Raw genomic sequence first — 21,196 nt, forward strand, 5'->3', positions numbered from 1 at the left:
AAACTTTTGGATTCCAGTTCCATTGCTTTCATTGGATTAGCGCGCTGTTTTAACGGCATCAGTTTGTACAAAGCCGCCACGCAACAAGCAAGCGCTCTCATATCGCGAAAGGTTGCGAAACAGAAATTCAGATTTTCGGAAACGGCCAAAACAAACATCGCAAATCCCTGTTGTTCGGGTTAGATTCATCGGCGTCACAATTCACAGCGCGGACGGTGTAGCGCAAGCTAGCGCGGCGGTAACCGTCGGCGCCGGGCGGCCGACAGCTCCGACAAACACGCAGCAGATGAAAACAGTTAAACTGTGGCGGCGGCTCCGAGGAGTCCTTTTTCAAGTCGGAGCAAACAGGCCCGTGTTCTTCTCAGGGCCGGAGTGACGCTTGAGAGGTCGATATTTTAACAAAAAGCAGGTGATAAAAACTCGCGGATGGAGTTTTATAAGACTCTTCTTTGTTTCGTCTTCATGCTCGGCCCCTTCATGGACGTACAGAGGGAATATATTTAACAACCAACCTCCCGGGGTGAAGAACGGGCGATGGCTCGGTCTCAAGAAAAGTCATACTTTCAAAAGGCTGCTCACAACTTTACAGTATCTCTACTATCAACGTTCATCCAACACAACCAGCACAAAACTCCACCTCAACTCCACGACCCAAAACCCGAAAACCGCACATCTGAAATCCCCCAAAGCTCTATCTCAATAACCAAACTGCATCTTCCTGCACCGGCACGTAGCCAGTCCCTTGTGAACGCCACGGTTCTTTCGCATTTCCACCCTTTCGATTTTAAATTCCAATTTTCGTCTACATTAGCACTACATTAGCACTACTGCTAATGTAGTCCTAATGTCTACATTAGCACTACATTAGCACTACTGCTAATGTAGTGTAGTCCTAATGTCTACATTAGCACTACATTAGCACTACTGCTAATGTAGTGCTAATGTCTACATTAGCACTACTGCTACTTTCAGACCAAGCAAAGAAGCAGACCTCCTTAGCAGCATCGATGGGCGAACCGCACGCCGACATCCCTTCATTTCCAAATTCCCCTTCAATTATATGTATTATTCCTCGATGATATAATTGGAGGTTGATCCTCTGATCCTATATTGATCCTTTGTCTCAGGAGCGCCGGCTCCCCGTTTATATCTGACATTAAACTGTCTCTTGCTAGCCGGTCGCTTTGAGCTCGATTAGTAAAACTCGATAAGTAAATATTAGCAAGATCTAAAATGTCAACATCATCTACAGATGCTCTGAAAAGGTAAATGTCATTATCGAGAAGGATGTAACTCAGCAGACGTTCACTCGTGGAGTGAGATGTTGTTGCTACTGTCGCCGAATCGCAACACAATTGTCTGGTGACACTTTCCACATAGAGCAGGTCTGGACCACCAAACGCCGCCCTTTGCCGAGCAGGAACGTTAGAACCTGCAGATACATGCTAATAGCTGACTTCTTGTTCTTCTCCTTTGGGCTTTTCCCCTCAGGGGTCTCCACAGTGAATCCACCTTCTCCATCTAACCCTATTCTCTAGATCCTCCTCTCTTATGACGTCCATCCATCTTCTCTTTGGTCTTCCTCTAGACCTCCAATCCCAGCATCCGTCTACCAATATCTTCCCTCTCCCTCCTCTGTCCATGACCCAACCATCTCTGACCTTCTCTCCTGAACATCTACCATGTGTCGTGCAACTGATGGACTCATTCCTGATCCTCTCCATCCTGGTCGCTCCCAAAGAGAACCTCAGCATCTTCATCTCTGCCACCTCCAGCTCTACCTCCTGTCTTTTGGTCGTCGTCAGTGTTTGTAGATCATCTCACCACCGTCTCCTCCACCTTCCCTTTCCTTCCGGCTGATGTTCTTCTGTCTCCACCCATTCCAACCTGCTTGAACCCGTCTCTTCACCTCCTCTCCACACTCTCCTACGCTCTGGACTGTTGACCCTTAAGTACTTGAAATTCTCCAACTTGTTGATCTCCACTCCCTGTCTCCTCCCCGTTCCACCCGGCTTCCTCTCATTCACACACATAAAATCTTCTCTGCTGCAACTAACCTTCATTCCTCTCCCTTCCAGAGCATACCTCCACCTCTCTAGATGTTCCTCCACCTGTTCCCTGTCTTCACTACAGATCACAATGTCATCTGCAAAGAAAATGCTAATAGCAGACATGATACAATATTAACTTTAGTATAAATATTCAACACTGGTGGATGCCTGTGGCGCATAAGGGCTAGGCTAACGCTAACTACAAGCTTTCTCAAGGATAGTTTGAAGCCTATTCCTAGATCTGGAGATGTTTCCACAGAACAGGAGCTCTCGGCTCCCGTTCTGCTTCCAGAGCCTCCGGGGAGCGCAGGTAGCCCCGAGTCCTGGAGGCGACTTGAGCGTCTTTATCTGGATTACGAAACCGCCGCTCCAAGATCTGGTTTCTTGCGACGAGTCCAGGGAGGGAGTCCTCAGAGGGATCCGTCTGCCGGCCCTGTAAACACTCGTCTCCTGGTCTGTTATGAGCGCTTACAAGTCCAGATGTTAACGATAACCAGATGATAGCATTCCACTCTCACCAAACAGCCCAGCAGGACAACCGCCTCACCACACACACAAACACACACTTTGTTTCCCCGTCTCAGGTTTTGGCACTTTCCCTTTATTTCCCGCCGTCCTCTCGTCCGTCTCTGTCCGTTGGCTCGCCCCTCGCCGTCGCTCTTTGTGCTCCTGAAACTGATCTTTTCTCCTGAACATATTTCTCTCTGACAGAGCCGTGATTGAGGATGTGTGTTTAACCGCTGTGTCTACTGAGAGGCCCTGAGAGTGTGAGCGCAACTGTGTGTTTAGTGTGTGTGTTTGTCTGGGTGTGTGTGTGTGTGTATGTTGTCCATGGTCGGCCATTACAAAGAAGGGAGGGCAGTGTCACAGGGTATTTACTGTCAGCTTTAGGTCAAGCATAGAGAGTGTGGGTGTGGGTGTGTTCATGTGTGTGTGTTCATGTGTGTGTGTGTGTGTGTGTGTGTGTTAGGTGTTTCAGTTGGAATAAAAAGGGAGTCAGGGAAAACAAAAATGCAGCCACTGACAAGAGTTTTCTGGACACCTCCTTGTAATCAGTGCACGCACAGGCACCCAAATACACACACACACACACACACACACACATATTTGTAACATTTTCAGCTGCTCCTCACACACACACACACACACACACACACACACACACACACACCACGCATTCTGTTCGTCCGCTGAGTGCTGTTATCACTGGAGGCACTATCATTCCCAGTGTGGGACATCTGTCTCCTCCCTGAGGCAATGGTGACACACACACTCCACACACACACACGAACATGAACTCCACACACACACATACTGTGCAAGTGTGGCGTTTCACTTGAGTTTCATCCACAAAAAGGAAACTCTACCCTTTAAAAAGTGCATTTAAATGCTAAAACCTAACAATTTAGCATTCATATAAATAACATAGTTGGTTTTATTCTCAATAAAATCAGCTGGAAAGTATATATATTTTTTGATAAATATAATGCTTATTAATTCCTTCTTATTCTAACGCCGCTAATCGGCGTGCACGCTGACAAGCCTTAATAAAAGACAAAGTCATGTGTGTCCTCTTAGGCAGGCCGAATGGATTAAGGCAGCATACAGTGTGTTCACACACATGCAGACGCACACACACTTTCACATTTTAAGCCACAAAACAAACGGCCGTGAAAATCAAGCCAATAAAGCGGAGTGAGCGGCCGACAAAGGCCACTATTGTCGTCTCCTTCTTATCCGCGACTGGAGAAACGGTTCCTCGTGGAGATCCGAGGCCGAGTTCTCCGACCCGGCAGGTTTTTGTCTCGGGTTCGAGACTCCGAACCCCGAAACCCGGTCGCGTCAGAATCTGCGGTCAGAGGCCGAAACAAGCGTTTCCAGAGAGGCGGTCCGGAGGTCCGGACGTCTTCACCCGAGCTCCGCTTCACTTGTTAGCAGGAGAGGAGGTGGCGTGGACTTGAGATGCCGTACGCAGTGACCTGGAGAGCCTGCCTTCTCTAGATGTTCGCTCTTTGTTTCTTCGGCAGAGCAGATTAGCTTCAACGGTTTTTGGACGGCGGGCGTCACGGTGCGGTCAGAACTTCCTCCTCAAAGCCAGAAGGTCACTGGTTGGAGGCGTTTCTGTGCGGAGTCTCAATGGTGTGTCTGCGTGGGGTTCCTCAGGGTTCCTCCTGCAGCCCAATCACATTTATTATCCATATGTATGAATGGGACATAATAATAATCATAATTATACATTTTATTTAAGGTGTGTTACTTGACACTCAAGAGATATACAAAAATATACAGATTTAAAGGAAACAATGAAAAGAAAAACGCTAAAAGTGATATGTTTGTGGAGGTTCTCAGACGTCCAGGTTTTCTCAAGTCCATATTCCACAAGAAGAAGATTAATATTAATAAGATTAATGAATTACATTTCTTCTTCTTCTTCTCCTTTGGGCTTTTCTCCACCATGAATCCACCTTCTCCATCTTACCCTATTCTCTGTCTCCTCCTCTCTCACACCAACTAGCTCCACATCCTCTCACGACGTCCATAAATCATCCATAAAGCTCCAATTCCAGCATCCGTCTACCAATATCTTCCCTCTCCCTCCTCTGTCCATGACCCAACCATCTCTGACCTTCTCTCCAGAACATCTACCATGTTCTGTCCCTCTGATGGACTCATTCCTGATCTTCTCCATCCTGGTCGCTCCCAAAGAGAACCTCAACATCTTCATCTCTGTGACCTCCTGTCTTATGGTCATTGTCACTTTGGTTTGTAGACCAATTTAAATGTTCCAGGATCTGATTCCAATAACAACAAAGAATTATAATTCATCAAAATAAAAGTGAAAACATGGTAAAAAAAAAATGACGTGGATGAGAGGGTGAATAGTTGGACGTCTCTATATCCGTCTCTGTGATTGGCTGAGAACAGGCCCCGCCTCTCGCCCAGTGACAGCTGGGATTGGCTCCAGCACATGGGGTCGCAACATCAAAATTAGAATAAAATAAAAAAAATGTTAAAAAAAAGAAGTAGAATTAATATATATGTATGTATACATATATATTAATAAAGTACTGTACAAACTGTAGGTACAAAGGCCAATAACAAATTAATGACTGACATCAATTCTTTGGAAGACATTATCACTTGTAGTGTTTTGTTTGGATCTGTTTCCAATATTATTTTATATATACATATATATATATATATATATATATATATATATATATATATATATATACACACATATACATATACAGTATATATATATATATATATATATATATATATATATATATATATATTAGTGCTTGGGACAGTTCACTCCAGCCTGAGTGCTCCTGGTCCTTTAGGCTCATTCATACTCACATTACCCATGTAAATAACCGTCAAGCGTCGCTGCCCACATTCCTCCCACGCGTGCCTTACGTCCCCGCGGGTGTGTGTGTGTGTGTGTGTGTGTGTGTGTGTGTGAACGGGTGAATGCTATCTAGTTTAAAGCACTTTGAAACCACGAGGCGATGAGAGCGCGCTATAAGTGGAGGCCGTTCACTGTAAACAAACATGTCAGCCTCTCAGGAGAGGAGCTGCTGCTAAATGTGGGGACTGAGAGCTTTTTAACACTGACGACGGCTAAATGTGAGATTATTTCATGATTCGGAGGATGTCCGAGGGTTTCTTCAAAGTATCGCTGGACCTTCTGACACACCCCGAAGAAGGGACGCACACACACACACACACACATAGCTCATCGCCGGGATTAAGCGTTTATAGAAGGCGCTTGTTTTATCCGAGCAGATCTCGCTGCGTTTGACCTCGTGACTGACTCTGTTGTAATTGCAGCATGACAAATCATGTCTTCCTTTTATTGAGGCCAAAACTTTGAAGCCTGCCGTCGGTTCGGGCCTCCGAATGAATCAATGGGGAGCGAAACACTGCACGTACTGTGTGAGGAGGAATCCGAGGGAGTAAACATATTACATCACCCGCCGCGATATTAGCCGTCCCCGCTGACAGACGCTCTCGCTCCGTCTCCGTCAGATGCTCCAGCTGCTTGAAATCCAGGTGGAAATGTTACTGGGATCCGGATCTCCACCTGTGCGTGTCCGGGAAAGACGAATCCAAACGCAACCTCGTCGAGGTAAGTTAGTCTTCCAGCCGCCGTCTCACTTTGTTCTGGGGTGCGAAGATGGGTTTTAGACCCGGCCGAGCGTGGGGTGGTTTTATTAAAAGGCTACTTTACGCTGCGTGTCGGGAGGTCCGAGTGGTGGCAACGTGGTTGCTCCTGAGGTGATGCGTCATCTTTAAGCTGCTATCAAGTAGCTTGTCGTCGAGGGAGTTTTATTACAGTAAACCCTTGTTTTTCACAGGGGTTACGTTCTAAAAAGAACCCGTGATAGGCAAAATCCGTGAAGTAGAAACCTTTTTTTTTTTTTTTTTACAATTATTATACAATTAAATACTCTATAATACATCGCTGCTGTCATCCTTATGTTTTTTTCTTCCTTCGTTATGGAACGAACGGAAGATTCATTAATTCCGTAATGCCGACCTACAGCCGCATAGCTTTTAGCTTCCCTTAGCATGTCCAGAAGTTTAACTTTATCTGCGATAGATAGCATCTTCCGCTGCCTTTTGGGCCCTGCAAGGTGCTTTTGTCGCTCCAGAGCGTTTTGTCAACATCATTGGTTTTAGAGAAACTCGAAATTGGGAGAGAATTTGCATGTAAGTCATGTAAATTCGGCAAGCTGTTTTACGTACGTGTACATATTAAATTGCGAGGTTATTGACACACGGGTAGAGAAGAAGCGGAGTGACTTTTTAGCCAATCAGAATGCAGAACCCAATGCACGAAGCAAATCCGTGAAGTAGCGAAACCGTGAAAAGTAAACCGCGCTCTAGCGAGGGATCACACAGACTTTTTTTAAGGGGGTTTTAAAACCTTTTCTTAAAGGTGCATTTGAACACGACGGTGTTTTAAAAGCGTCTCTGCAGGCGATGTTCTGATTGTTAGAGCAGCGTCTTTGCAGATACCAGGAGATACGCCGCCGCCTCAAAACGCCGCCGTTGTTTATCCCTCAGCGTTCAGAACGCGCCGTTTAAAAGCCGGAGCCGCTTTTACTTTGTAAAAGTCACCTTTCGCTTTCGTTCCTAAACATTATTATTAATTCTTTGCAATGTGGGTCAGAAGGAGATTATGCTTTCCGTCCATCTGAGTGTCCGGTGGGTCTGTTTTTCTAATCCGTCATCGTCTTTCTATTCGGGGCCGCTGTTGTTTCCTCTGAGAGAGACTTCCTCCCCCTCCCCGTCTCCAGATAAACAGGACAGGTATTTTGGTTTGCGGATGTGTGCATTAAAAAAAACCCATTGTTTTCTGCGACCGCACTCTGTCATTTCCTGCGCCCACTTCACCCAAGAATGCGGCTTCCTGTCCCAGCCTGGTGGCTTCGGACGTTCCTCCCTCGCCGTCGGGGGCGACCCAGGACTTCACCTTGTCCCTCAGCAACATCCAGGAGGTAACTTTATTTTATTTTTTCACCCAAACCAGCGGCGCGTGTTACGTTTACGCCGAAGCTAAACTCCGATAGCGGACGTCGGATGAGAGGAGGGAGGAATTAACGAGCGTCTTTACGCTTATGGCGCTCAGCCGCCGGCGCCTGGCGGCGAGCCGCTGAGGTGTGCCTTTGTCAGCACATTATACAATGTGTAGCCGGTCTGAGGCGGCACAGCGGGCGACGGCGGCTTTGAATGAGTCCTTCCCGATCACTCTCATAAGGAGGGGGAAAAAAAAAGCCTCCCATTCTCATCCGTAATCCACGCTGAGCAAGTCAGACGCTGATATTGCATCACTGATAAAGACACGGCGGAGAGGCGGCGAAGATTCCTACGCCTGGTAGTTGCCAGGCGTGGTCAGTCACTCGCCTAACCCTCGCTGGCCTTTTCATCCTTCTCCCGGTGTGTTGCTATGGTGACAGACATTAAGTCACATATAAATCCACATTTAGACACACACACACACACACGTATGCACATACAAATCCTCAGGGCGGGCTGAACATGACTGGCCATTTTTTTTCTCACCTCTTTTAGCTTTCATTATGAAAATGAATGCAGGCAGGAAGTGTGTGCACGTGTGTGTGTGTGTGTGTGTCTTCTCGACGTTCAACGTGGAAGCTGAAATAAACATTTAAGATCACCTGCAAAAAGCAGACGCCTGCGATTTAGGGCCCTCGGCGTGGGGGAGCTCTCAGAAGGTGCACCTTCCCCTCGGTGGTGTATTTGTTATTCTTCTCAAAGGAAGCCACCAGATGGCACGGATATCAGACTTCTCCGGTGTCAACAGTCCTGGAGAGGCAGATCAAAGAAGGCCATTTTCAGCCAAATGGATTAGCAGACAAATGATTTCATCCTCTTAAAGCACTTGTGCGCGACCGTCCGAGCCTCTTTATGTTCCTCCCCGCGCCGAGAGGAGCTCGCCGGGACTCGGGCGCTTATTGTACGAGGGATAAATTCAAAATCATTACCCCGGCCCCCCCGGATGACTTGCCAAGGTGTGGGAGTCCAGATGTTTATGAATATGAATTTAGAACGGGCCTCATCTTTTCCTGGCAGGGAGGTCGTCTCGGCTTCCTGGAGTATTAACCCTTTCGAAACCGTCGATTGTTAGCAGACGTCTTTAAAACGACCGCTTCTCCGCGTGAACTGGAAACGACAACATCGACCGACTTCTTTTTCCCGGCGCTGCGGTTAACGCTTCCGCCTCACGGCGAGAAGGTCCCCGGTTGGATTCCGGCGGGGCGGGGGGGAGGCCTTCCAGCGTGGAGCCTCCGTGTTCTCCTCGTGTCTGCGGCTTCTCCGGTTTCCTCCCGCCGTCCAAGAAACAGGGAGCGGGTTAATTGCGGACCCTCAACCGGTCCAGATGTGTGAAGGAGAGAACGAGCGGTTGAACGTCTCTATTTGACGCGTGAATAAATAGTTATACGTCTCCATGTGACTCCTGAACGAGAGGGTGAATGGATGTGTCATGCAAGCGAAAGGCTTAGCGGTTTTATGACATTTACATGAGAGGGTGAGCGCTTTTGTCTCCTGGTGATGTGTGAGTGACAGGGTGAATGCTTCAATATTATGCAAGAATGAGAGGGTGAATGACTGGATATCTTTATATGACATTTAAATGAGGGTGAATGGTTGCATGTGATGCTAAACGGATGTGTGAATGAGAGGGTGAATGCTGAATGTTTCGATAGTATGCATGAGAGGGTGAATGGTTGCACGTCTCAATATGACGTGTGAATGAGAGCGGTGGATGGTTGTATGTTTTTGTGTGATTTAGTGATTGACACAGCGAATGGTTGTGTTTTTATAAGACATATAAATGAGAGGGTGAATGGTTGCATGTCTCAATGTGACATATAAACGATAGAGTGAATATTGTATGTCTCTATGCGACATGTAAATGAGAGGGTGAATGGTTGCATGTCTCAGTGTGATTAGTGAATGATTGTGTCTTTGGTTGGAATGGTTGGATATCTCCATATGACATTTAAATGAGGGTGAATGGTTGCATGTGATGCTAAACGGATGTGTGAATGAGAGGGTGAACGTCTCAATATGACATATAAACGATAGAGTGAATGCTGTATGTCTCTATGCAACATGTAAATGAGAGGGTGAATGGTTGCTCGTCTCTTAATGGCTGGTCAATGAGATTGTGAACGGTTGTATGGCTACATGATCTGTGAATGGTTGCATGTTTCAATATCTTGCATGAATGAGAGGGTGAGTGTCAAAATCTAACATGTGAATGAAAGGGTGAATATTGTATGTCTCCATGTGAGGTGTGAACTGGCTGGATGGCAGCTGAGATCGACTCCGACGCACCCGCCGGTGCAGAATAAGCAGCAAAGAATGGATGAATGAATGAATTAGCTCGTGTTGTTTTTTTTTCCCACATCTCCACCCCAGTTCAGTCCGCAGGAGGCGCGAAACATTTAAATCTGCCCACAAACGTGCTTGTGGTTGAAGCGGGAGACGTCCTGCGTCTCCGGGTCGGCATGCTGAAGTTATTATTCATTCCCAGAACAATTTGCATATTCATAGCGACTCTCGTGCGGTGAGAAGGAAAAAAAGCGGGGGTTTAAACACGGCACTTACACTTCTCCCCGCGCAAACACGTCAGATCGCGTATACATGCATGGCTTAATAGGGGATGTTTGAAATAAGTGCTCTGCGTGACAGGGGGAGGAGCTGGAGTGCGACTTTGGGACCGAGCAGCGCTACGAGGCCGCGTGGCTCAACAGCTCCACTGTCAAGTGCAGCGGAGTGACAGTAAGTGTGGTCCATTACCTACCAGGCACAGGTATTAAGTCAATTGGCTGTGTTGGCTTTGGCCGGGGCTCCATTACTGCTAGGACGTGTTCATCGTCAACCCGGTCTTTAAGCTTTTTGCCCGCGGTTTTTCCAATGGCGTTCAAATGTGCGTTTTCCCGTCCGTCCCTGCAGTTGTCCACCAGTCAGAAGAGTCAGGTGTACCACCTGAACCTGAGGAGGAGGAGGTTCTCGGCGGGTCAGGGCGGCGACGCTTTCGTGGACAGCCTTCGGCCGGTGGAAGGTAATACCGCCCACGGCACTTTAGCGCTTTCTTCTAAACTGCACTTTAATGACCCCGGAGGAAAAACGCGCAGCCGCCACCTTTGCTCCCACCATGCAATTCACCTGTGCAAATAATAGTAATACTAAAATTCTCCCTTTATTCTGTTTCTCAAACCATCAATTAAACGGGAATTCTCTCTCGGGTACATTTAGTTTTAGACCGTTTTCCAGTTGTGATAATAGTAACATGTACAATGCAACACATCATTTTGCAGGCGATCGATAATTTGCGACGGTTTCCACGATAATTACGTGCAATTAAATCCGCATAATGATTACGAAGCATACGCGCCGTTTAAGGTGTTCCCTCGTCCGCTTGTATTGTTGAAAAATACAAATGAGCTCCATGACAACGAGGAGATAATGAGAAATGGGGTTTGCGTTGTTGAACTTGGCACGCCGTCCGCAGCGCCGCTCCGAGCCAGACCTCGGCGGTTCCAGGGTCCAGATGTGCAGCTCGCAAAGCATGTGTCCGCCATGTGAGCGACGGCATCGGGACGCTGCCAGAGACACCATGATCTCTAGTTGCAGAGTCATCAGAACATTCGTTATTATTATTATTATTATTGTTATTATTATTATTATTATTTTTTATTATTATTATTATTGTTGTTGTTGTTGTTGTTGTTGTTGTTGTTATTATTGTTATTATTATCATTATTACTATCATTATTATTATTATTATTATTATTAGTATTAGTAGTAGTAGTTGTAGTATTATTGTTATTATTATTATTGTTATTATTTTTCATTATTATTATTATTATTATTATTATTAGTAGTAGTAGTATTATTGTTATTATTATTGTTATTATTATCATTATTATTATCATTATTATTATCATTATTATTATTATTATTAGTAGTAGTAGTAGTAGTAGTAGTATTGTTATTATTATTGTTATTATTTTTATTATTATTATTATTATTATTGTTGTTGTTGTTATTATCATTATTATTATTATTGTTGTTGTTGTTGTTATTATCATCATTATTATTATTATTATTTTTATTTATTTATTTTTTTTTCTATTTATTTTTAATTTTTTTAAGACAGCCTCTGAATGCAAATGAATGCAGCAGCCGTTTCTTCTGTTTTTTTTTTGTTTTTTTTTCTCAACGGCCGCGGATGTATCATCCGGGAGGCGCTCATGATGCGTATTTGGAGAAGCGTCTCGGAATGGCTCGGCGCAACACCTAATGTCCGACGAGACCGTAAATCTCGCTCTGTTTTCAGTGGAGGTGTACAACTGCGCGGTGGGCAGCGCCGACTGCTCCCAGTGCTGGGGCCGCGAGGACCAGGGGCATTTGTGCGGCTGGTGCGAGAACGGCTGCAGGCCGAGGGACGACTGCCAGCCCGCCGGCGATCGATGCCCGCCTCCGGAGATCCACAGGGTAAGGGGGCGAACGCGCGGGCGGGTGTAAAAAGCAACGGCTCCCGTCCACGGTGTCATAAATTGGAGGATCACGGGGTCGTTCACATGTGACGCGCTGTCACGCCCCGTCTTCCAATTGTCAGCCGCCCGCTGTTTGAATAGCTGTCCGCTCGGTGATAACGCCGACTCCCACTGTAGGCGCTGCCCTCCGGGGGACGCCGCTGTGTCACGCCATCAATCAGCGGGTCACCTTCTAACCTCTGCCAACACGGTGTATATATATGTGTGTGTGTGTGTGTGTGTGTGTGTTGACTGGCTCGACACAATTACGTCTTTGTGTGGAAAATCACTGCAGATGTGATCAAGAAGGAAAACATTGTGGTTTTGTGATTGTAACCAGCACCAACAATGGTTATTCTGGGAATCATTTACTCCCCAGCGTCCTCCGAGTGGTCACGCCGTCACATTTTCTACGTTTTATTTTATTTTATTTTTTTTACCTCAATCGTATTCATTAGTCAGCCAAAAGCTAATGGAAATGGATTTCCAGCTCTCCGTCTGATCCGGCCGGCCTCGGCAGGCGGTCATGGGAAGCACGGCTCACATGAGACCCAGTCGGCCTGAACTTCCTGGAGATAAAAACCCGGCCGGCCCGGGAGAATAAGCAAGTAGAACAAAGCAAGCAGATACACACCCACACACACACACACACACACACACATACAATCTGTCACACGTATTGAAGAATTCACGATTATCGCTGGCTGTTTGTAGCTGTCGGCACACTGTGACCAACAGGATGTGTTGCGGACTTCTTACGTGACTGAAGTTCGGCGTGCCGCGAGTCAAGCGGCCATTGTTGCGATCTTCCTCCGCCTCTCGCTCACACACTCCCGCCGGCCGTCTCCGGGGAGCGAGGCGGGAAAGCGGGGCCGCGGTTTCTGCGGGTGTGTGACGCAACGCTCCGGCAGCCATGTTTTTCCCAGAGAATCGGCGGCGGGCTCAGAGCCGGAGAGCACCTCGGATTACAAAAGAGGGGATCGGAACCAAAACACGGTCGCCACGGCAACTCTTTGTGATACAGCGAAATGCCGAGATAATGAAGTGCGTTCTGATCCCGCGCTTTGTCATAACACAATCTCTGTCACATGCACTTAACTCGGCACGGCGCTGATTTATGGGGCATTTTATAAGCTCTTAATTCTGCCGTTTAATTGTGAAAAATGCCCTCCGCTCCGCGCATTGATCGGAAACAATCGAGCCATTAGTCAAACCCCCCCGCTTTGCTCTCATGTTTAAAATAACATTGATGAGATAGACCTCGCCGTCCAAAACAGGAAGTGCCGAACATAGTTCTCGGGCGACATGAAAAGGGACGGCGAGCCGGACGGACGGCCAGAAGGCGGAGGAGGGCGCCGACGGCTCGGAAAGCCTTTTTCCTGTTTTTGTTCCCTTTGATTAGAACCACGCGGAGAAACGAAGCTAAGATAAGATAATGGCATAATAGCGTGGGACGCTCATCAATGAGGGTCAAACATTCATCTACGCTTTTGTGCGTGTCAGAAAACGCACGCTTTTCACGGGAGCGGCGTTCCAAGACCCCCCGAGAAAAGGGAAAGTCACACAGTAGAGACGGTATTTACAAATATATTAACCCTCCACGAACCTCCGGCAAACTGTTATCCACCCATCATCAACTCCATCACTCTTATACAGTACGCTAAATACTTTTGGGTAACAAACATTGATATTATCACCGTTGAAAATACTTTGCCGAAACTTGAATGATGTCGAATTTGCTGCGACGAATACCGACGAGAGCTTTACGACTCTTTTGTTTTCGGCTCCGGCGCCGCTTCGTCGGTTGGTCAAGTATGTTCGAATTCGAGTTCGCGATGCTAGCAAAGGAGATCTCGTATTTTATTTATTTTATAAAATTTTATTGTTTCTTTCCACTTAGGCTAGAATGCAGCTATTACATCAAGGAAAAAAATTCAAATACTGCAAAAAAAAAAAAAAAAAAAGCTAAAGAATGATAAATCGTGAGAACCGAATGACCCCCAAAAAATTGCAAAAAAATCCGCAAAGCAGCGAAGGACCACTGGATTGCGTTTTTAACCTGTACGCTGCAAAGACCGTGTCCCATATTCATTCATAATTCCCTAATAACCATGACAACAAGGTGCGTTGTTGTAGCAGATGGGTCGCCGCGGAAAACCAATTTATTATTTATAAGCACAGAATAAGGTGTCTGTGCATGATGTGCACACACACACACACTGTATACCTCTGTGTGTGTGTGTACAAATATATATATATATATAAATGTATTTAAGAATTTAAAATATTACCACAAAGCACAAACATATGGGATGTATGATGGAGCTGGTTCCGCCCGTTGATGTTCTGTGACCACAATACATTCAAAACATTTCTGATTTCCAACGCGAGCATGTGGAATAATTTATTTTCCCAAATGCATTTCATCGCTCCTCCGCGCCGCTCCTCCTCAAGGTTTTCCTTCGCGGAAACCCGGAGGGCCTTTCGCCCGCCTTCTGCTCTGTAAATCCAGACTCGCGGGATTGTAAGAGGTGCAAATCTCCTGACGGTAAATACGTGAGCGTATGACGTCGGGGGGGTCGAGGGAGGGAAGGGGGGGGGCGTCTGCGTTTACGTCTGCTCGCCATTTCCGCTCGTGCGTTTCCAAAAGCAAGCGGGGGGTCATACTTAACAACCCCGAAACGAAATAAAATCGCCAACACCGTTTCCCGCCGTGCAGATATATAGCAGATGTTTATTTTCCCGCTGAACCCTTTCTCACGTTATTTAAAGTCGTGCTTGTTTTTCACCCGGCTACCTTTTTACCGCGGTAACAACGTTAGCTCTGGAACGCTATCAAAACACGGCGCCACGCGTCCTCCTCCCTCCTAGACCAAACACTCGCCGCTGTTTTCATTCCTCGCCCGGGTTCCCGACGGAGCCGGAGCCGGGGCTAATAAGACGGAGACGGGGTCACGGCGACCCCGGCGGGGAAGGGGGGGGTCACCTCGCTCGCTGTTGGGGGGGGGAAGCTAAGCTAGATGATAGCGGATTGCTTCTGTCTGGGAGATGGTATCCTCTGTTCATCCAGTTGCACTGGCTACCAGTAGCTGATCAAGCACAAGGCCCTGACCCTGGCCTTCAAAACCACCTCAGGAACAGGTCCAGCATATCTGAACCAAATGATAAGACCTTATGTTCCTCGAATACAAACCTACTCGCAGTACCTTTTGCTCGCTCTAAGCGATCTCAGGCAAAACTGTTCTCAGTTCTGCTACCTCAGTGGTAGAACAAACTTCCGGAAGCAACAAGACTAGCATCATCTCTCTCAACCTTCAAGAAACAGGTAAAAACTTTTCTCTTTCAGGACTTTTTACTGCGCTGATGCCCCAGATCAGGTTAGGCAGCAAGTTAGGCTATGCAGTGTGTGTGTGTGTGTGTGTGTGTGTACGTTTGTGTATGTCTTAGTCAAAAAAAAAAAAAAAAAAATTTAACTAACCCAAGCTTACTGTTCTGTATATTTCCTGTGCATCGTGTATTTGCAAGTGTTATTTGCAGTCCTTATGTCCTCTATTGTAAGTCGCTTTGGATAAAAGCGTCTTCCAAATGCAATGTAATGCAATGTAATGTAATGTAATGTATCAGGAAAAAAAAAAAAAGATTGCGCGGTGACGGACGTCCACTTCCCTTTTTTAAGTGAAGACAGTGAAACGAAGGAAATGAGAGCGAGGAAGGCAAATGCGAGGAGATGAAAGGAAGTAGCCTTAATTCCCCCGTTGAATCTTCGCTCTCTGGCCGCCGTCACCAACCCCCCCCCTTCCTCCGGCCGCCACTCTCCCTCCAAATTGCCTCGCCACTCGTCCACCTTTTTCCCGCCGCTCCCTCACACCGGCTGCCTCTGGAGGGCTCTGGAGGGGCCTCTCGGGCCTCCTCTTTATTTGCATGCGGCGCGGAGGAATCCAGGCTGAAGAGCCTCGAGCCGCTAAGAGTCGGCGCTTTGTGCGGTCGTGAAGAGCCCAAATGTGTGCCTCTTCAATTAGACCCCGCTCGTCGGCCGGAGGACTCTCGGCTCGATCTCTTCACGCCTCTTCACGTAAGCGGACGAGACGGCGCCTCCGTTCTTTCGGCTCCTCGTCTTCGAGAGCGGGATTCGATCGGTCGGACGGTTCTCCTCCTCCTCCTCCTCCTCATTGATCTTCTCCACCCGCCGCCCTCAGCTCTTCCCCCTGATGGGCCCGGTGGACGGAGGAACCCGTCTGACGGTGCAGGGCAAGAACCTGGGCAGGAAGGCGGAAGCGGTGACGGTTTCCATCGGCGACACGCCCTGCGCCATCCTGACCGATCGCTACACCGTCTCCGTAGAGTAAGTACCACCTGACGATCGCTCATCACCGTCGGGATGGATTGAGTTTCCGCGGGTCTTTTGTTGAACATCGGATTTGTTACGTTGCACATTATTTATTCCTGTGTGTTGGTAAATGTGTGAATCAGGGCACACGGGGTAGCAGCGTCAACGTTGTGAACGTGTGAGCATCAAGGGTAAAAATTTAATAAAAATTAAGAAGAAAAAAATAGAGAAAAAAGAGAATTTTGTATATATATGTATACATATATATGTATGTGTGTGTGTTTGTGTGTGTGTGTGTGTGTGTGTATATATATTTAAAATCCTCTTCTTTCAAATTAAAAAGAAAAAAAGAGAACCAAAAAGAGAATTTTCTTTTCTCTTTTATATATATGTATATATTTCTGCATGTTTGCATGGCTCTTCACGCAAGTATATATATATATATACATTTTTTGAAATTTTGAAATTCTCTTTTTTCTCTCTTTTTTTCTTGTCTATTTATATACATAAATATATATAAATAAAATTATCTTTTTCTCTCTTTTTTTCTTTTCTGTTATTTTATTTTTACCCTTGATGCTCACATGTTCACAATATAAATAATATATAATACATATATACATATAATACACAATATATTTTTACATATATATATAGGACTTTACAAAATTGTGCAAAATATTGGTACCAATTTGAGCCTTTTTTTTTGACTAATACTTTTACACTTCAGAGTTTATTTATTTTATTAATTTTTAACGTGTATTTTAAGCTCATCTTGTCCTTGTATGTCTTGCTGCTGCTGCTGCTGCTGCTGCTGCTGCGAAACAATTTCCCCAGCATGGGATCATTGAAGAACATCTTTAGAAGGTCCCTCGGTCAGTTCCTGACCTTCCTGTGTAGCGTCTCCATGTTCTCCTGGTGTCTGCCTGGGGTTCCTCAGGGTTCCTCCAGCACCCCAAACACATGCAGGAGGTTCAGCGGAGACCCTGAATCGTCCAGATGTGTGAATGAGTGAATGGTGGTGGCCCTGAGATCGATCCAGGAGGAACACCGGGATCTTCTCGGCCCCCGGTCACCCTGAGAGCAGCGTAATGAATGTTTTTGAGGGAGTTACTCAACCGCTAGATCAGATCTGGGCATTTTACGGCCCGGGGTCCACATCTGGCCTTTTTGGCCGTCAATCAGAGCATGAATGACAAAACGGTCTTGTCCAAATCTTCTCATCGTGCCAACTGGACTTGAATTTCTTCACTTGATGATTCAGCCGTCATAGCAGAGGTTACTTCAGTTCTAATGACCTGTGGGGAGTTTCCAAATATAACTGCCAGGGTTTTGGGCGGGTCTAGGATATGGTGGCTTGTTGTGTAGATGGAAGAGTTGGTCTGCAGAAACTAGGTCCGAGGGGGTTCTTATGCTAACGGGGATGTCGTTCGTTGGGGACAACTTCTAGGGGATTACCTAATCCAGGTAATCCCCCAAACCGCCCAAAACCCTGGCAGTTACATCTGGAAACTCCCCGCAGGAACTGCAATCAGAACTGAGGAAGCTTCTCAGATGAGGGGTGAAATGTCTACAAGTAAAGAAATTCAAGTCCAGTTGCCAAGACATGAAGATTTCACCACGACCCGGATGACTGAGAGCCTCCAACAAAACATGTATGACACGTGTTTTACTCCTTGTAACAACGAATTGCCCTGATACATGTACGTGCAGCTAAAAGTGATTTTTTTATTCTAAATACTTGTTCCTTGCGGTTTGTTTGGATGTTTCGCCGCAGACTAAGAAGGTCCACGCTTGTTTTCAGCTCCTGGATGACTTGACGGTCGTCTGGCGGAAGGTGTTACCTGCCGTTATAGCATATACAGAAATACATATCGGACGTCATGATAACAGGATGGAGGATTTTAAAGGAGATTCAAAGGCGAGGACTAAAAGCAGAAACCAAAAGTATAGTTTTTGTAAAGCTATAATTGTGCTTTATTTGCAGCCCGGCGGCCTTTGACACGCTCGGCGCTGCGACACGCCATGCAGTGAATTACATCGCATGACATGTTTGGTCATCATTATGGTTTTCGCCAAGAAGTGGAATCTTTTCATCAAGATGATTTGAGTGAAATATGTCCAGCTGTGGGGAAGGCATGACAGAGCAGGGACGTTCTCGCTAGCAGAAGAGGAATAATTCCTGTATTTAAAGCGGTGTCGCGACTCCTCCAGCGCAAGATGCGCTTATTTGACGTTGGATTTTGGAAGCTAAAGCCAAACCCCCACAAGGAGGAAGATAATCACATCCAGAAATTAAGGGGGAAATTGAAAGCAGGTAGTCAGAGTTGCATAATACTTCCCCCGCACTGTTCCACGTTGGCATCGGTAATGTTTTATTCAAAAAATGACCTTTAAATAAGTTTCCCGAGCCGAACGCTCGACGTCCCCGGGTCGCCGCTCCGTCCCGCGGCCCCACAAACACAACGCCGCCCCCCGCCTTCGGCACCCGCGCCTTCTCCAAGCTAATTTTCCCAAATATTATTATGCAGCACACTTTCTCATTTTCCGAGACTCTCACGAACGACGTATCTCCCCCTGGCTCAGGGGACCGTTACGCCGTTGCCATGGCGACAGCAGGACCCCTCCCCCCCCTTCATTTTGACACCGGCGAGTCGGCGGCTGCGCAAATGCATCCAAACTTTCATTCGGTATCGCCGACGTCGCTTGAAAGGAGCATTTTATCTGGTGCTGCTCCAGCGGAGCCCATCATTGTATCGAGGCCGAGCGCCAGCCTCACCTGCCACGTTCGCCCCCCTAAAAACGCACGAGTTGAGGGGGGAAAAAAACGGCCAAAAAAGAAAAAAAATGAATCGCGTTTCACTCCCCGGGGGGTGATCTCATCGTCGTCGGCTCCCCCCCCCCCCGAAAACTGGTTGTTATGACAGCGGAAATGTAGCCCTGATGCCGAAAAGCGTCGCTGACAAATCATAACATGTCACCGCGCCCGGCGCGGTGTCAGCACATTTGACCTAAACACACACACATATCAAATCACTTCTCAAGTACCAGTAAAACTGAATAACACTGCAATTCACCCCAACAATGAGTTACTCATCGCACAACGTCACTACTTCTGTCTTTTCATCGGCCCATGAATCTGACGGCAGCCATATTCATCCGCAGGCTATTAGCCAGGAGTGCTAATGCTACATGAATTACCTGAATAGAAGCCGCACTGGCTAAAAATTTAAAAAAAATAAATCTATGTGTACATATATAGGCTGCACTTGTCTGGAAGCTGCTGGTGTCCACGTTTTAACATGGGATATTTTCACACAATTTGTTTTTAACTTTTAATTAAATACATACCAGTATCATCCAAAAAAAAAAAATCTACTGGAAATGTTTTTTTTTCCCCCGAAGATGATTAATAAATAAGACATCCATCCATTTTCTATCTCCTCCAGCTGATCGCTATCTTCGAGCGCTAAAACCATTAAAGTTATTTTCACGGTCATTTCATCGGTCCGATGCGACGAGGCTAAATGTTTAGGTGGCGTGACGCTTGTTAGCGTCCGGAAAGTCCATAAATTAGCCGCGTTGTTAAATAAGCCGCTGCGTTCACAGCGGGTGAGAAAAATCCGGAAAGTACACACTTTATTTCTGGTTTTACGTCAAAACCAGCATATATAGATATTTATTTTGTTAATTTTCCACCCAGCAGTCCTGGACGGCGTGTTTCGGATCCGTGTTTCGGATCGCGTCGGAATCCGACAAGCGTCCGACACAAATCTCCGTCATGGCGTACAGGCCGGGATTGTAGATGCTAAAATTGTAGATGCTCAAATTCCCCGTGCAGTTTATATTTTAACTAGATTTAATCACTGACCAAACGGCTCTTTGAGACCAACGCTGGTTTTACTCCAACATTCATTGGTCCGTTCATTCATGATCCGGCCTATCTCTGTTGTGATTGGCCGAGAGGCGGGGTTCGTCCCGGATCAACGAGGAAACGTCCGATCGTTCTCCAGTCGCCCTTCAGGTTCTCCGATGAACCTTCTCCGGAAGGAACCCGGAGAACCCCGAGGAACCCCACGCAGACACGTGGAGACTCATGTGGTCGTCATGTGGCCAAAACAGCGGCGATGCGGTATCCGATCCAGGAAGTTAGAAAGAGGAAGAAAAAAAGGGATGTGATCGTCTATTTCAATTTACGCCTAATTAACCGCTTCTACGTTTAAAACCTCAGCCAAGGGTTTTTCAAACTGTCGTCAAACACTTCTGACTCGAGCTGATTAGCAATGACTTTATTTACCGTTAACGGCATGTGTGTCATACATGTCCGACGTGTCGCCTCGGTTAACCAGAAAAAATGACTAAACGATACCAGACGCATCGGTTAGCTGTTAACTATCAGCTTAATGCTGATTAATGAATCTTTACCATCAGTTGCAACTACCTCATTAAATTAAATATCATTCTCCAGAGTAACGCTTTGACTAATGAGCTAGATGCTGCTCTCTGCAGGAATACGCACACAGGTGTGTGTGTGTGTGTGTGTGTGTGTGTGTGTGTGTGTGACCTTGTTCACCGGCGCTGTTGAGACAGGTGTCTGCTCGTGCGCTGCGAGGTGAGAGTTCACATCTGGGCGCCGAATGGCGAAGGAGAAAAAAAAAAAAAAAAACAGAAAGAAAGTGGCTCCGGAGAGGCGGCCTTGTCATTCGCCGTCAACGTTTTAATTAGCGGCGCAGCCG

The 21,196-nt window shown here is 46.6% G+C and overlaps 1 protein-coding gene across 1 annotated transcript in view; it reads left to right on the forward strand.

The window, feature by feature from the left end:
* The window catches only part of plxnd1 (plexin D1), an 80,088-nt gene that overhangs the window by 19,761 nt on the left and 39,131 nt on the right, over positions 1 to 21,196 (forward strand). The window contains exons 8-13 of the mRNA XM_086141324.1: positions 6,087 to 6,186; positions 7,463 to 7,561; positions 10,284 to 10,373; positions 10,548 to 10,656; positions 11,935 to 12,092; positions 16,330 to 16,475. Of these exons, the coding sequence (XP_085997450.1) occupies positions 6,087 to 6,186; positions 7,463 to 7,561; positions 10,284 to 10,373; positions 10,548 to 10,656; positions 11,935 to 12,092; positions 16,330 to 16,475 (702 nt within the window). The remainder of the gene's footprint in view (positions 1 to 6,086; positions 6,187 to 7,462; positions 7,562 to 10,283; positions 10,374 to 10,547; positions 10,657 to 11,934; positions 12,093 to 16,329; positions 16,476 to 21,196) is intronic.

This window comes from Fistularia commersonii, chromosome 34, assembly GCF_037954325.1.
Source record: "Fistularia commersonii isolate RoL2024-O1a breed Wild chromosome 34, RoL_Fcom_v1.0, whole genome shotgun sequence".
Taxonomy (NCBI): Eukaryota; Metazoa; Chordata; class Actinopteri; order Syngnathiformes; family Fistulariidae; genus Fistularia; species Fistularia commersonii.